This window comes from Mus pahari, chromosome 2, assembly GCF_900095145.1.
Source record: "Mus pahari chromosome 2, PAHARI_EIJ_v1.1, whole genome shotgun sequence".
Lineage (NCBI taxonomy): Eukaryota > Metazoa > Chordata > Mammalia > Rodentia > Muridae > Mus > Mus pahari.
Genome location: NC_034591.1, coordinates 48,690,326 through 48,703,597, shown reverse-complemented (window position 1 = coordinate 48,703,597; position 13,272 = coordinate 48,690,326). Strand labels below are relative to the sequence as shown.

The window sequence follows — 13,272 nt, the reverse complement described above, 5'->3', positions numbered from 1 at the left end:
TGTGTGTGTGTGTGTGTGTGTGTGTGTAGTCTAGGACTGGGAATAGCCTTTCCCCTTCTGCATCTATGCATGAGGAGGGCCAATAACTGCCAATTAATAGATTATGGAACATATGTGCTCATTTATGAAAAATGCTTTGAAGATGGCAGATGATTCTAAGGCTTCTCTCTCTGAGAGAGAGAGAGAGAGAGAGAGAGAGAGAGAGAGAGAGAGAGAGAGAGAGAGAGAGAGAGAAATGCTTGTGCCTTAGGGTTTGTGCGGGGTCCAGGCAAGAATAGTGGTCCAGGGCCCGTCTCCTATGTGTTGGGGAACTTTGAGTTCAGACTGATATTTCAGAGTTCTGGGGCTTTTATCAGAGTTGGGAGAATAACTACTGGGAAAAGGCAGGACCATGTTAGAGGTACCCATAGGAGAGGTAATGGGAGACTTAGGGGCTCAGTGGCCTAAGGAATCTAAGTGGCCTAAGGAATCTAAGCCAGGTTAGGTAGGGGTGAACCCTGTGAGGTCCACTGCTGGGGTTCCGGGGAGCACGTTGAAGAGCAGCGAAGGGGGTGTGTCTACACTTGGTTCTTTCTCTGGTCTCACATCCTGCCCGCAACCCCGGGCCTGGTCGCCAGAGTCGAGGTGCCATTGCGGGTGATCGGGGCGTGAGTGCAGCAGCGGCATCAGGGCGAGCCGGGCAGGGCCTTTGTGCGACGAGGGGCGGAGGCAGCGATCCCCGAAGGAGGGGCTGGAGGAGAGGGCGGCGCCCGGGGCCTCCCTCCGCAGCCGCAGCCCCCGCCCCCGGCCCCGGCCCACAGCGGCAGCGTGGCCTCGGTGCGCGTCAGCAGCAGCAGCGGCGGCAGCGGCAGCGGCGGAGGCAGTGGCAGCGGGGCGGCCCGCGCGGGTGTTTATGTCGGGTCGCGGTGTCTCCCAGCAGCATGGCGGACTACCTGATCAGCGGCGGCACCGGCTACGTTCCGGAGGATGGGCTCACCGCGCAGCAGCTCTTCGCCAACGCGGATGGCCTCACCTACAAGTAAGCGCCGAGATTGGCCCTACCTGGGTGAGCACGCCGCCGCCTGGCGGCCCCTGGCCCCCGCCCCGCACGTGCACGGCTGTTCCTCGCTGACGCCCTAATGCCCTCGCCCAATAAGAGTGACTTGGGGCCAGTGGGGGCTGGGCAAGGGAAGGAAGGAGGCTCGCACCGAGAATAGAGAGGGACGTGGCACAGCGACATCACTGCCCAGGGAGCCTTGACTGATAACTGGCTAAGATCCGAGGCCAGCCTGCCCCCTTGTTATTCTCCTGGTGTCTTGGCCATCCTGGAGAGGCCTTGGTACGTGCAGGAAAAAAAGTGGCTATTCTAGGGGGTCTTTAACCAGCATGATCCAGGATGTCATTCTTCCTCAAGCCTCACCATGAACGCAGGGAGGTCCCTGGATCCCATCTCAGGCAGCTGGTTGAATAATAATCCCCAGGAGGGGGCCCATTTGGCAGTAGTGTGGCCCTTGTCTCTCCATAGCTAGTCCAGCCCCCCTTCCTGGTGCGGCTTCCTGCCCACAGGAGGGACTAATGCCCTCCATGAATATTCTGTGCCAACTCTTCAAGCCCACTCCACGTGGCCTTTTGGAGAAAGGTAGAGACTTACCTGTCTGCCTCAAGCTTAGTTTGCATTTTCCTGTGGGCCCTCGGCCAGTTCTCCCTGCAGGCCTGGCACTAGCTGTGTCTCCTGGCTGCGGGACGACCGTCCCTGCCAGGAAGGAGCATCAGAACCCTTGATTAGGGCAGAGTAGCTGCTGGAGAGTCAATAGCATCTGTGGCCTGTCACCTGTCATCTCTACCCTGGCTCCTAAAGAGTCCTGTTTGTCGGTCAGCATTCCTGTTGCTCTGAGGAGGGCGCCCTCCTGCCGGCCCACGGGTGAAGGGTGATTTCTAATCTAGAAAATGCCAACGGGCCCAGACTCGGGTGTTTCTTCTCTGGCCTCTAAGTGAACCGCTGAGGGAAATAGGCTGCCAGGGAGGTCAAGGTGGGGTAAAAGTTCTTTGCTGCCTTGGTGGTCTTTGATGACTAAAGAGGGGCTCTATCTTTGATAAGGAGTTTTACTGCACTCCTAGGGAAGATTGAAGGGGAACCATTAAGGGTTTCTTACAGGCTTGGTGGCAAGTTAGTCACAGCACTCTTATCTGCCCTGTGGCTTTTGTTTCCTGCATGAGACAGATGTGCCCCCTGCTTTGCCTAGCTGGGCTCAGAGTGTATTTGAAGTTGGGTCGTTTGCTTCTGAGTGTGTCCATCTAGGTTTACTGTGACTTCAGGTAGACTGTGCCTGTAGCATCTCTGGCCTGTGGCAGTGTAACCTAGAAGTACCACGTAGGCCCGTTCTTTCTTCCTAGGCTCCACTTGACTGTTAACCTCACTCACGTTGACAGCTGCTATGCTCCGGCAGGTCCCAATTGTTAGGACTTCTGGCTGTCCTTCCCATGTGTGTTGGTTGCTCTGGCCCCAGTGCCTGCTCTGTCAGAACATGTCCTGAGCTCAGGTCTCTGGGGTCCCTCCAGCTGCTTTGAACCTTGCGTGACTCAGCAGCCCCAGCCTTGTGCTGTGCTGGGTTGTGCTTGGGTCATGTTGCATTACAAACTTATTTTCAGATTCTGTGTTTCCTTTTTTCTCTTGCAGTGCTGGGAATCAAACCTAGAACCTTGTACATAACAGGCAAATGCTTTATTACTAAGTTACATCCTTAACCCAGATTCTCTGTTGTTCTGCTATTATTTTGTTTTTCTGAAACAGGATCTTGTAGCACAAACTGGCTTCAACCCCAATCCTTCTGTCTCTACCTCCCTAAGTACTGGGATATAGAGATGAGCCCCACCCCCACCCCCATCCCCGTATAGCTTCTGTTTTTTTGTGTTGAGTTATTCTTTGCTTTTGTTAGAACTAAGGAAACAATTTTTTTCCTGAGGCAAGGTCTCTTTATATACTATTGGCTGGCCTGGAACTCACTCTCTAGACCAGCCTTGCCTCAGACTCTCAGAGATCTCTTTGCCTCTGTGAGAACGCCGGATGCTAGGATTAAAGGTATGCACCATTACACTTGTCAAGACAGAAGTCTTAAGCCAGGCGTGGTGGCACATACCTGTAATCTCAGCGGTCTGAGCCAAGAGCATGTTGGATTCAAGGTCATTTTAGACAACAGTAAAATACTGTTTTTAAGGGAGAAAGGGAAGCTAGGTTTGGTGGTTCATAATTACATCACTTGAAGCAAGAGGCTGAGTTCAGTATGAACCCTGGCTATATAGCAGATAAATAACCTGGCCCATCTGGGTTACACGAGACCTGTCTATAAAACTAACTAAATAAAAACAACAGACTGAGAAGACTTCAGAGGCATGCATTGTATGTACTGTGTGTGACCATATAGGAAACTTCTATGTCCTTTCACAAACTCTGGGTGGCCTCCAGATCCATAGACCCTCCATCTGCCGTTTTTGGCTCTAGTTCCTGAGGTTGAAGCTATCAGGACATTATGGGGGGGGGGGTGTGAAGAAGCCCTCTCATGGGACCGCAGGGTCAGTGGATTCCAGCCTTTCTGCTCCTCTACCCACCTGCACCCTGCTGCCAACCCTAGGATAGCAGACCCCGATGCTTTTGGACACCCTGCCCACCAGTCACTCTCATTCTGTCTTTCCAGCGACTTCCTGATCCTCCCAGGATTCATAGACTTCATAGCTGATGAAGTGGTAAGTGCTTCTTCCTTTGGCTGACTTCTTGTTCCAGGGCAGGTGTGGGAGAGGCGTTCCTTGGGAATGCTCTTCTGCCTATTACCCTTATTGTTGTGGGAGGGACGGGCACACCGTCAAGGGCAGAGGCATCTGGGCTCGGGGGAGATCCTGGAGAGTTTTGAGTGGCAGCCTCTGGGTTTAGAGGATGCTCTGTCACTGAAGAAGTTGGAGGGTTGGCTCAGAAAAGGCCCTGTGAGGAGACGGTCTGGGCGTGGCTGCTTTATTATATAGACAATAAGGATTAGCTGTTGTCTGAAATGCTGAGCCAGGGCTATGCTCTAAAATTATGATCACTTTGAATACAGTGTTCAGTGATTGGGCACTGACCCATAATGGACAAGAACTGGCAAGGGGGATGGTCCGGGAGGACTTGGGACCGATACAAGGGAACACAATGCTTTTCTTTCCACGAGGGGCTAGCACTAAGCCAAATCAACGAATAATTAGAAGGCTGAGAAGCTGAGAAGAGTAGAGATGATGGTGTAAGACAATTCAGGGAACTGCAGCCACCCGATCTTGAACTCATGCCTCCTTAAAACACCCATTGCTGTGGTTATTTCTGCTTATTCTTTCCGTTCTCACAAAAGGCCTGAGAGCCTGCACGTGCGCAGCCCTAGATCACTTATATATTAAGGAAAGTCAGGTTTAGCCTGTGTGTACAGAGCTGACCCAGACAAGATTTTTAGGGGGTGGGGGAATTTGGGCTATTCTGGTTGTTCGCTTATGATAGCGATCAGGAAGGTGTCTTGCTTTAGCCACTTAGTTTAACAAAGTTTATTGCACATCCTGGGCTGGGCATCCTGGTTCTGAGCCAAACTCTGGTCTGACTGCTAGGAAGACAGGGACTAGAAAGATATCTGCCTCGTCGTGAGGGGTCTCCTTATCCTTTGGGGCCTGACAGAAGAGGAGACAGTGTGATTGTTTGGGTGTGGGCCCAGAGCTCTGCTCACATGTCCTGCAGGGGCTTGTGAGTCTGAAAGGTTTCATTTAGAGTTTGTTTGGAGGGTTTGGGGGCTAGATTAGTATTGATCGGCCTGATTCTCAGAAGGGTCCATGGTCTAGCCATGTATAAACAGACAACCTACAAATGTATTTGGGAGGAGTGTCTCTTATTCAAAATACTCAAGACCAAAATGCTTGCAGATTTGTAGACTTGATTTGGGGGGGGGGAAGACATTTGCATACACATAGTGTGAAATCAGGAACGGGTCAAAATCTAAACCAAAATTAATTTACATTGTACATCCATCTTACACGCTGCCTGAGGGTAATGTCCCAGAGTATTTTTCCTGCATTTGAAGGTGACTTGTCACTTGAGGTCAGGTGTGGAACATTGCACCTGTCTGTACTTCACATACTTTAGCTTGTAAAACATTTGGATTTGGGATCTTCAGAGTAGGGAATGTGTGTCCTGTGTTAACAATCCTGACCTTTTTCTTGAACTCCAGACCCTTAGCCATTTGTGTTCCTACCTGGCTAATAGGTGCCTCCCTAGGTCTACCTTTGCCACTAGCCCTTGTCACCCAGAACACGTTCACCCTGTTCCTGGTGTTCCTTGGCCTTGGTCTCCCCTCCACTCCCTCTTTCCTTCTTCCTTACATCTCCCTTTTACTATTCTCTTTAGTCTCATATAATCCAGGCCGGCCTGGAAATCAGTATTAGCCAAGATTTACCTTGAACTCCTAATCTTCCTTCCTCACCTTGGGATTATGGGCCTGGTGCTCTTGGTGGCTTTCATCTCAACTGAAGTGACCTTGCCCATGTGCCTCACACCCACTTTCTTTTCAAGTGGAATGGTCAGTTCCCCAAGAGCCATACTGCTTGCTGCTGGGTCACAAAGCCGGGCCTATGCAGGATATAAGATGCCGTCGACTGTTTGTCCAGTGGATAAAACCCTTCCATGGACCATGCTTCCATCCTTAGGACCTGACATCAGCCCTGACCCGGAAGATCACACTGAAGACACCACTGATCTCATCTCCCATGGATACCGTGACAGAGGCTGATATGGCCATTGCAATGGCTGTGAGTCGCTTGCCTGGGTGGGGACTGAACAGGAATGGGGGGGGTGTGCAGAAGGAAGAGGAGGTTAGCCTTTGCTTTTACCGTACCTCCTTTCTATACCAGCTCATGGGAGGAATTGGTTTCATTCACCACAACTGTACCCCAGAGTTCCAGGCCAATGAAGTACGGAAGGTCAAGGCAAGTACTGGACTCACCCTCAAAAGCATGCAGTCTACTTATCTTCTAACTGATGTGGGACCTAGGTGTCCTTCCTTACAATGAAATATGGGCTTAGACCCCCCTTTTTTCTATTGGTCCTCACCCTATTGAGGACTCTCGCTTCTCAATGGCTCATCAGAGTTTACTGTGTCTCTGGTGGCCAGGCTATGTGCCACCTTTGGGTTCCTTGCAGCTCTTTTCTTCTGTCTACAGAAATTTGAGCAAGGCTTCATCACAGACCCTGTGGTCCTGAGCCCTTCACATACCGTGGGTGATGTTCTGGAGGCCAAGATACAGCATGGCTTCTCTGGTATCCCCATCACCGCGACAGGCACCATGGGGAGCAAGCTGGTGGGCATCGTCACCTCCCGAGACATCGACTTCCTTGCTGAGAAGGACCACACCACCCTCCTCAGTGAGGTGCCTGCAGGGCAGGGAAGGCAGAGCTGCATCACAGAGGGAACTCCACCCCCGGGGGCCCCAGACTGGTGCCTGTGACCAGGGACCATAGGGAGGCCTGGCTCCGTCTCTCTCACCTGCCAACCTGCAGGCAAATGTTCCTGGCCCCACAGGTGATGACGCCGAGGGTCGAGCTGGTGGTGGCTCCAGCAGGTGTGACGTTGAAAGAAGCAAATGAGATCTTGCAGCGCAGCAAGAAAGGTACCGGGGAGTAGACACCCCAGCTTCCTGTATGGCAGAATTTCCGTTATTCCTCAGCCTCTCGTGTTGGCCCAATAATGACACAAGGTCTTGGGGGAAACTCGAATAACCCTACGCAGTCTGGAGCAGATCCCCAATACTCTGCTACCTGCTTATAGAAGCCCAGTCTGAATTCAGTGACTTCCCACTGGTTTTCCAAACTAGTCCTGAGAGGTGCTTGTCATAGTAAAAGAGCTTTCTGGTCTTAGAAGTCTGGGAAAGGACTGAGGAGGGGGGAGTTCCAGGATAGCCGAAACTTCATAGTGGGGGGACCCTGTATCAAAAACCAAAAGAAAGAAAAAAACGTACCCACTGACTTCTCAGAGTCTCTGAAAAGTCCCGCAATTAAATGTGTTCGATAGAGCGGCAGTGTGTATGACGCACATTAAGTTCCTCTGGCCTGTTGTTTCCCCCGGCCCCTGGTGGTGAGTTCTTGGGATTTGCTTTGGGCAGAGAGGATCCATGTTCCTCCCTCAGGGCAGTCTCACATTAAGGTCTTGTCTGGGTCCTTTGTGCAGGGACCTGTTCCAGCAAGTGAAAAGTTGCCAGGGTTCAGGGGCTGCCTCTTCCACCAAACCAGCCCGCGCAGGAAGAGCCTTAGGAACTCGCTTGCTTGGGAAGGTTCTTTGCTTCCTGATCCTTGGGAAGAGGTCCAGGTCCTGGGTGGGTGCTGTCACCTAGTGGCTGACTTAGGTACTTCAGGGGTCTCTCCTTCCAGTTCCATCCTGGTTCTTCTACCCCACTCACTGCCCTGCTTCTCTTTCCTCCTGGTCAGGGAAGCTGCCCATAGTCAACGATCAAGATGAGCTGGTAGCCATCATTGCACGCACAGACCTGAAGAAGAACAGAGACTACCCTCTGGCCTCCAAGGACTCCCACAAACAGCTGTTGTGTGGGGCAGCTGTGGGCACCCGGGAGGATGACAAATACCGCCTGGACCTGCTCACTCAGGCCGGCGCTGACGTCATAGTACTAGTAAGGAGGTGACAGGTTCCCTGCACCAGGCTTGTGAGGCTCATTCACCACTATTAAGCCTTTGCTCCCTTTCTGCTTCTCTGGTATCAAAACTAGGCTAATCATAGTGCCCAGAACAAGCCACAGCCCTCCCTCCAAGGGTTTCTCCTCATATACAAGCTCATTTACCCTGATAATTACAACTCACACTCACTGAGAGGCCCCATTTGCCCGGCACTGAGCTCAACTTTATACACACTCACTCGTTTTGCTCAGTGTTTAACTTAGTTAGCAGCAGCTCTCTGAGTGTGAGTCCCTAACCCCTGTGAGGGGACTTGGCTGTTTAGCTGGAGCTTTTTTGTCCCTGCTAACAGGATTCATCCCAGGGGAACTCAGTGTATCAGATCGCCATGGTGCACTATATCAAGCAGAAGTACCCCCATCTCCAGGTGATTGGGGGAAATGGTGAGTGTGGAGTGACCCCCCCCCCAGCCCCCCGGAACTCCTAGGTGGTGACATTTTTCCAGGCGTAGGGGGTAAGGGGTAGGATGGGCTTTGGCGAGCATTTAGGTTGGGGGGAGATATACTAAGATCCCAGGACATTCCTGGGCAGGGTGGGGACACTATCCTCACATTCCTCTGTCGGCTTCCTCCATCCCCAGTGGTGACAGCAGCCCAGGCCAAGAACTTGATTGATGCTGGTGTGGACGGGCTTCGTGTGGGTATGGGCTGTGGTTCCATCTGCATCACCCAGGAAGGTAGGTAGGAGGAGGAGGAGGAGGAGGAGCAGGAGGAGGAAGGGCTGCTGTTTAGAACCACCCTGGTCCACTCTGGCTTCTTATTCTATAGATACATGAGTGTCTGCCCCACTAGGCAATTCTCAGGGGCGGGGTAGTTGTGGGAAGAGGCAGGTATAGGCAGGTGGTGACATGTGGCTGTTGGGAGTGGACCAACCTGCTTTTCGGACTGGTTGTGGGGACGCTGTTGTTGGTATCACCCTCTAAGGTTGGTGTGACACTTTAGAAAGTGTGTGTGTGTGTGTGTGTGTGTGTGTGTGTGTGTGTGTGTTGGAAGATAGCTGAGGGTTTGGATGGATCTCATTTGTGACCAGATCATGCCAGTGGTGTGAAGGAAACAGGTCTCTGAACAGCCAGGGTTTTCATAGACCCACATTGCCACGTGTAACAGAGCAGAATCTGCCTCACCCCCCACCCTCACCCCCCCCAGGTGAGGTTGAGAGCAAAACCATATTCCAAAGGAGGCCATAAGAACCCACCTCTGGTATTAGCTGCTAATGCAAAGGACTCCTTAACAGGAAGCTATGCCTCCACAGTGGCTGGTGCTAGAGACCGCCAGTCAAGGTCATGCTTCTGAAGGCTCGCACTGATCCCCTGATCTCGTATCCTTTGTGGTCCTGCTAGTTAATGGTGGGTGACCTAGGAACCTAAAATGACTTTCTCCCGCCTTAGGCCTCAGAAACACCGTAGATACAAGGAGAAGGCCACTGATCCATCTCTGTCCCTTACGTCCCCCTTTCCCCAGTGATGGCCTGTGGCCGACCCCAGGGGACCGCTGTCTACAAGGTGGCCGAGTACGCCCGGCGTTTTGGGGTGCCGGTAATAGCGGATGGTGGCATCCAGACCGTGGGCCATGTGGTCAAAGCCCTGGCACTTGGAGCCTCTACAGGTGAGGGGAACACTTGGTATCGAGGAGACGCGGACTAGAAGCCAGAGGGGCAGTCAGAATACTGTGTGGAGTAGGGGGCATTCAGCCCTCAACCTTGACCTCTGCAGTGATGATGGGCTCCCTGCTGGCTGCTACCACGGAGGCGCCTGGAGAATACTTCTTCTCAGATGGGGTGAGGCTGAAGAAGTACCGGGGCATGGGTTCTCTGGACGCCATGGAGAAGAGCAGCAGCAGTCAGAAAAGATACTTCAGGTTTGTCATCATGTTCTTGAACTCCCCCATGGCCTTGACCTCAGAGGATACCTGAGACGGCATTCCCAAGTTGTGGAGACTCACAGACATGCAAAGTGGCAGATGTAGCCCGACCTGACCAGAGCCTGGGATACATTGTTTCTCTGGTAGCCTCTGTGGCTGAGGCTGCTGTGGGGGTCCTTCTGGACGGTATTCTATCTGTACCTTGGAGAGGCAAGGGTGGGGTCCTCTGAACCTCCGACTGCTCAGCTCAGCCTCTCCACCTTTCATGCAGTGAGGGGGATAAGGTGAAGATCGCACAAGGTGTCTCGGGCTCCATCCAAGATAAAGGCTCCATTCAGAAGTTTGTGCCCTACCTCATAGCAGGGATCCAGCATGGCTGCCAGGATATTGGGGCCCAAAGCCTGTCTGTCCTGCGGTGAGTGTTGGAACTTGAGGGGGCAGCAGAGGGTCCTGGGAGGCTTTCCTCTTTGCTCTTCTCTTTTTCTTTTCTTCATTTATCTTTTTTTTGGGGGTGGGGGTGGGGGTGTTTCTGACTTATTCACGTGCCCACCCCCCAGATCCATGATGTACTCAGGAGAGCTCAAGTTTGAGAAGCGGACCATGTCGGCCCAGATTGAGGGCGGCGTGCACGGCCTACACTCGTAAGTGGGTAGCCTCCTCGCCCTGACTGACTGGTGCAGGGTTGGACAGGTTCAAAGGCTAAGCTGAGGTTCCAGGGGCCACATGGTCTCTCTTGTCACCCTGTCTACAGGGCCCAGTCCACCCTGGAACCTAGTCATGGAGCCTCGTGTAGGCTGGCTGTTCCCCTCCCCTCCCTCCCTTCGGGTAGCTTCCAGGGCAAGGCACGGGAGGTGTGGCCGCTAGCCCTACCCGGGCTCCTAGCTCATGCTTGCTCAAGAAGCTTGGCGGCTGGTAGTAGAGCTGTTGGTGTTGGGCTCTTGCTGGTGGTGGCCCCAGGCAGGCAGGCAGGCAGAAAATGGGGGCATGGCCCCTCTGGTGTGGAAACGGGCAGAGAGACAGATGCCAAGCCCGATGCTGGTGTGACCGTGGGTTGGGGGCCGAGCTCGTTGGCAGCAGTAGTTGTAGGCATGCAGCCCGCCCTGGTCGAGAGGACCCGTCTCCCTAGTCATAGGCGGGCATCTAACCTGTGTCTCTTTCTGCCCCACCCTCCCGTAGCTATACCTTTCTGCCGTGTAAGTAACTGCGCTGCCGGGGCCAGGCGTAGAATAGAGCAGGGGCAGCCTGGGTGGGCCATGGGCTGGGAGAATGGGCATTGGGTAGGGGGTAGTGCTGGAGCCTAATCAGGAGACATGGACCCAGATAGGCCCTTCTGGTCCTCACTCCCAGCACCATGGTAGAGGAGGCCAATCATGGCCCCTCATCCAACCATGGCCCCTCAACCAATCAAAACACGAATCTCATTGTGGGGTACCAAGAAATGCCTATGGTTACAGGCCTGGGGCTACCCCATTGTGAAGGGTCCGAGTCACCATCCATTGGGGGGGGGGGCATGGTGGAAACAGGGTACCAAAGGTTGAACTAGTTGAAGTCTGCCCCATGAGGACGGCTGTGCTTTCCTGAGCTGTCTCACCCTCCTGGCCACCAAGGATGGTCCCCTCAGGTGTGGCATTGGCAGAAAGGGGCACAGTTAACTTTGGCACTGGCATGGTTTTTCATGGAGCCTTGGCCAGAGGAAGACAGAGGTCCAGGGCCACCCCTGCCTCCCCTAGCCCCCTGGCTGAGACGCAACCTCTGTAGCCCCTTGCCCGATCCCAAACTTGGGGGGCCATGGGCAAGAGGATGCTGGGAAGAGAGTAGGGTCCATACACCTTCTCTTATCCCTGTCTCTTTTGTTTTCACAGTTACGAGAAGCGGCTATACTGAGGACAGCAGCGGAGGCCAAGGTGGTGGAGGGGGCGAATCCCGGGGCCCCACTCTAGGAACAGCTTCCCTCCATAACTGAGTGGTCCATAGATTTGCACTACGGGTTCCCCAGCTCCTTTCCAGGGAGAGGAGTGGAGTCCCTGAGGGGCCTGTGGCCCCCTCTCTGGGCAACCCCACAGAGTCAGGTAGCCACCCCCCCCCCCCGTGCCAGGCTGCCCCGTGAGATCTTCTGGGTTCCCCCTTCCTCTGCTCCCTGAGCCCAGTCAGCCTTGGCTCTCAGGCCCTGTGCCTGCCTCAGGTCTTTCTCGCTGCAGCCTGCTCTGGCCCAGTGTCCAACTCTGACCCCTGGGGAAGGTAGCCCCTCCTGGCTTCTCCTATAGGGCACCTCTCTCTCTCTCTCTCTCTCTCTCTCTCTCTCTCTCTCTCTCTCTCGCTGCCCCCTTCCTCCCAGGAAATGGTGCTCTCCTGACCCTGCCTCTGGCCCATCCCTGGAGTGCTATCCTCTCAGCCATGTGGCACTGTGGGTTCTGGACCTAGGCCAGGGGGAGGTCTCTGCCCCCTTCCTCTGGCTTGAGGTTCCCATGGGGCCTGCTCCTCAGCCTACTTCCCCATCTCTGAGCCCGGGGAGGGCCTGCTGATGACCACCTGCCCTTCATTCCTGACTCACGACCGTCCCCAAGTGTACCGACCCCGCCCTCTCTTCTCAGCTGCAGTTGAAGGCTTTAACTTTGCACACTTTGGGGTCACAATTGTGTCATTGTATATTAAATAATCTGAATAAATCAAGCAGTTATCAAGGCCTCTGGGATCCTGTTTCTGTTCTTTGCCCTTGGGGTGGCTGGCCCCTGTCCTGGTCATGACTGGGAGTCCCATCAGGGTCTGGCCTCTACAGGAAGATGTGGGGATGCCACACTTGAAGGACGTACTGAGGTGGTTGGGACATGTGACGGGATGACGCCCAGGCCTAAGCCCACTGGCCAGCAGTTCCCGCATCTGACACTATTACAGGAGGGGTCAGTTCGGCTCCTACTGCAGCCTTGAACGGGTGGGGAGTATGGAGTGGAGGTGGCCCTGACCACTCAGGGCCTATGACCTCGCCAGCTAGGACTCCCGTGTATGTACAAGGCAGATGGGTGAGCTAGCACTGTTTCCTGTGATTCAAGACTGTCTGCAGCCTCCATCTCCCTACTGAACAGACTTTGCTGTCCACGGGCTTCTGGACGCCTAGAAAGACATTCACATTGCTTTCCCATGCTGCTGTGGAGGTTGGCACTGGCTGCCAAGCTGTCCTTCTCTGGCACAGTCATCACTCAGGTGGGCAGAGAGGAAGGTAGCCTGGGAATGCCTCAGTGGCGGGGAAGATCAGAGGGTGGGGAAGGGTCTTCTGATTTGTGGTTAATGATCCAGAAATGCTCCGGTGACTACCAAGGTGGGGTTGCATAGGGCTCTGTTGACACACTATGATAATGGTTGCTCTCACCCAGGCCCAACTTGGAGTAAGCCTTTTGGCTATGGGCTTCATACTGCTGTATTCTGAGTGTACACCAGGTTTTTACTAAAGTGTCTTCCAACTTCGTGCACCTTCAGGATTGGGAAGGAAATGTGGGCGCCAGGTTGTTGGCGGAGTTCAGAGGTGCTTTGGGTGTATGGAGAGTCCCTGAAGGCCTTGTGCCTTGGAGTCTGTGGCTCTGGGGACACCTGACAGAGGTGACCTAGCTGGTGGGAGGATGCTTGGATCCCATAAGATGGTAAATGATGAGGGGATGCATCCCCTAATTGAAGCCATCTTGCAGGAGCAGCATGCATGGG

General features: G+C 53.8%; 1 protein-coding gene across 3 annotated transcripts in view; it reads left to right on the top strand.

Annotated features, from left to right (window-relative positions):
• The window catches only part of Impdh1 (inosine monophosphate dehydrogenase 1), a 15,418-nt gene extending 3,559 nt beyond the window's left edge, over positions 1-11,859 (top strand). The window contains exons 2-16 of one of the 3 annotated variants that reach the window (XM_029535622.1): positions 917-1,018; positions 3,672-3,720; positions 5,686-5,787; positions 5,890-5,964; positions 6,199-6,405; positions 6,558-6,645; positions 7,460-7,659; positions 8,013-8,103; positions 8,301-8,396; positions 9,181-9,324; positions 9,432-9,576; positions 9,851-9,994; positions 10,137-10,220; positions 10,756-10,772; positions 11,442-11,859. In XM_029535622.1, coding sequence (XP_029391482.1) covers positions 917-1,018; positions 3,672-3,720; positions 5,686-5,787; positions 5,890-5,964; positions 6,199-6,405; positions 6,558-6,645; positions 7,460-7,659; positions 8,013-8,103; positions 8,301-8,396; positions 9,181-9,324; positions 9,432-9,576; positions 9,851-9,994; positions 10,137-10,220; positions 10,756-10,772; positions 11,442-11,542 — 1,645 coding nt within the window. In that variant the 3' untranslated portion in view covers positions 11,543-11,859. The remainder of the gene's footprint in view (positions 1-916; positions 1,019-3,671; positions 3,721-5,685; positions 5,788-5,889; positions 5,965-6,198; positions 6,406-6,557; positions 6,646-7,459; positions 7,660-8,012; positions 8,104-8,300; positions 8,397-9,180; positions 9,325-9,431; positions 9,577-9,850; positions 9,995-10,136; positions 10,221-10,755; positions 10,773-11,441) is intronic. The other 2 variants (XM_021189915.2, XM_021189916.2) reach the window with 2 other exon arrangements.
• The last annotated feature ends 1,413 nt before the right edge of the window (positions 11,860-13,272 follow it).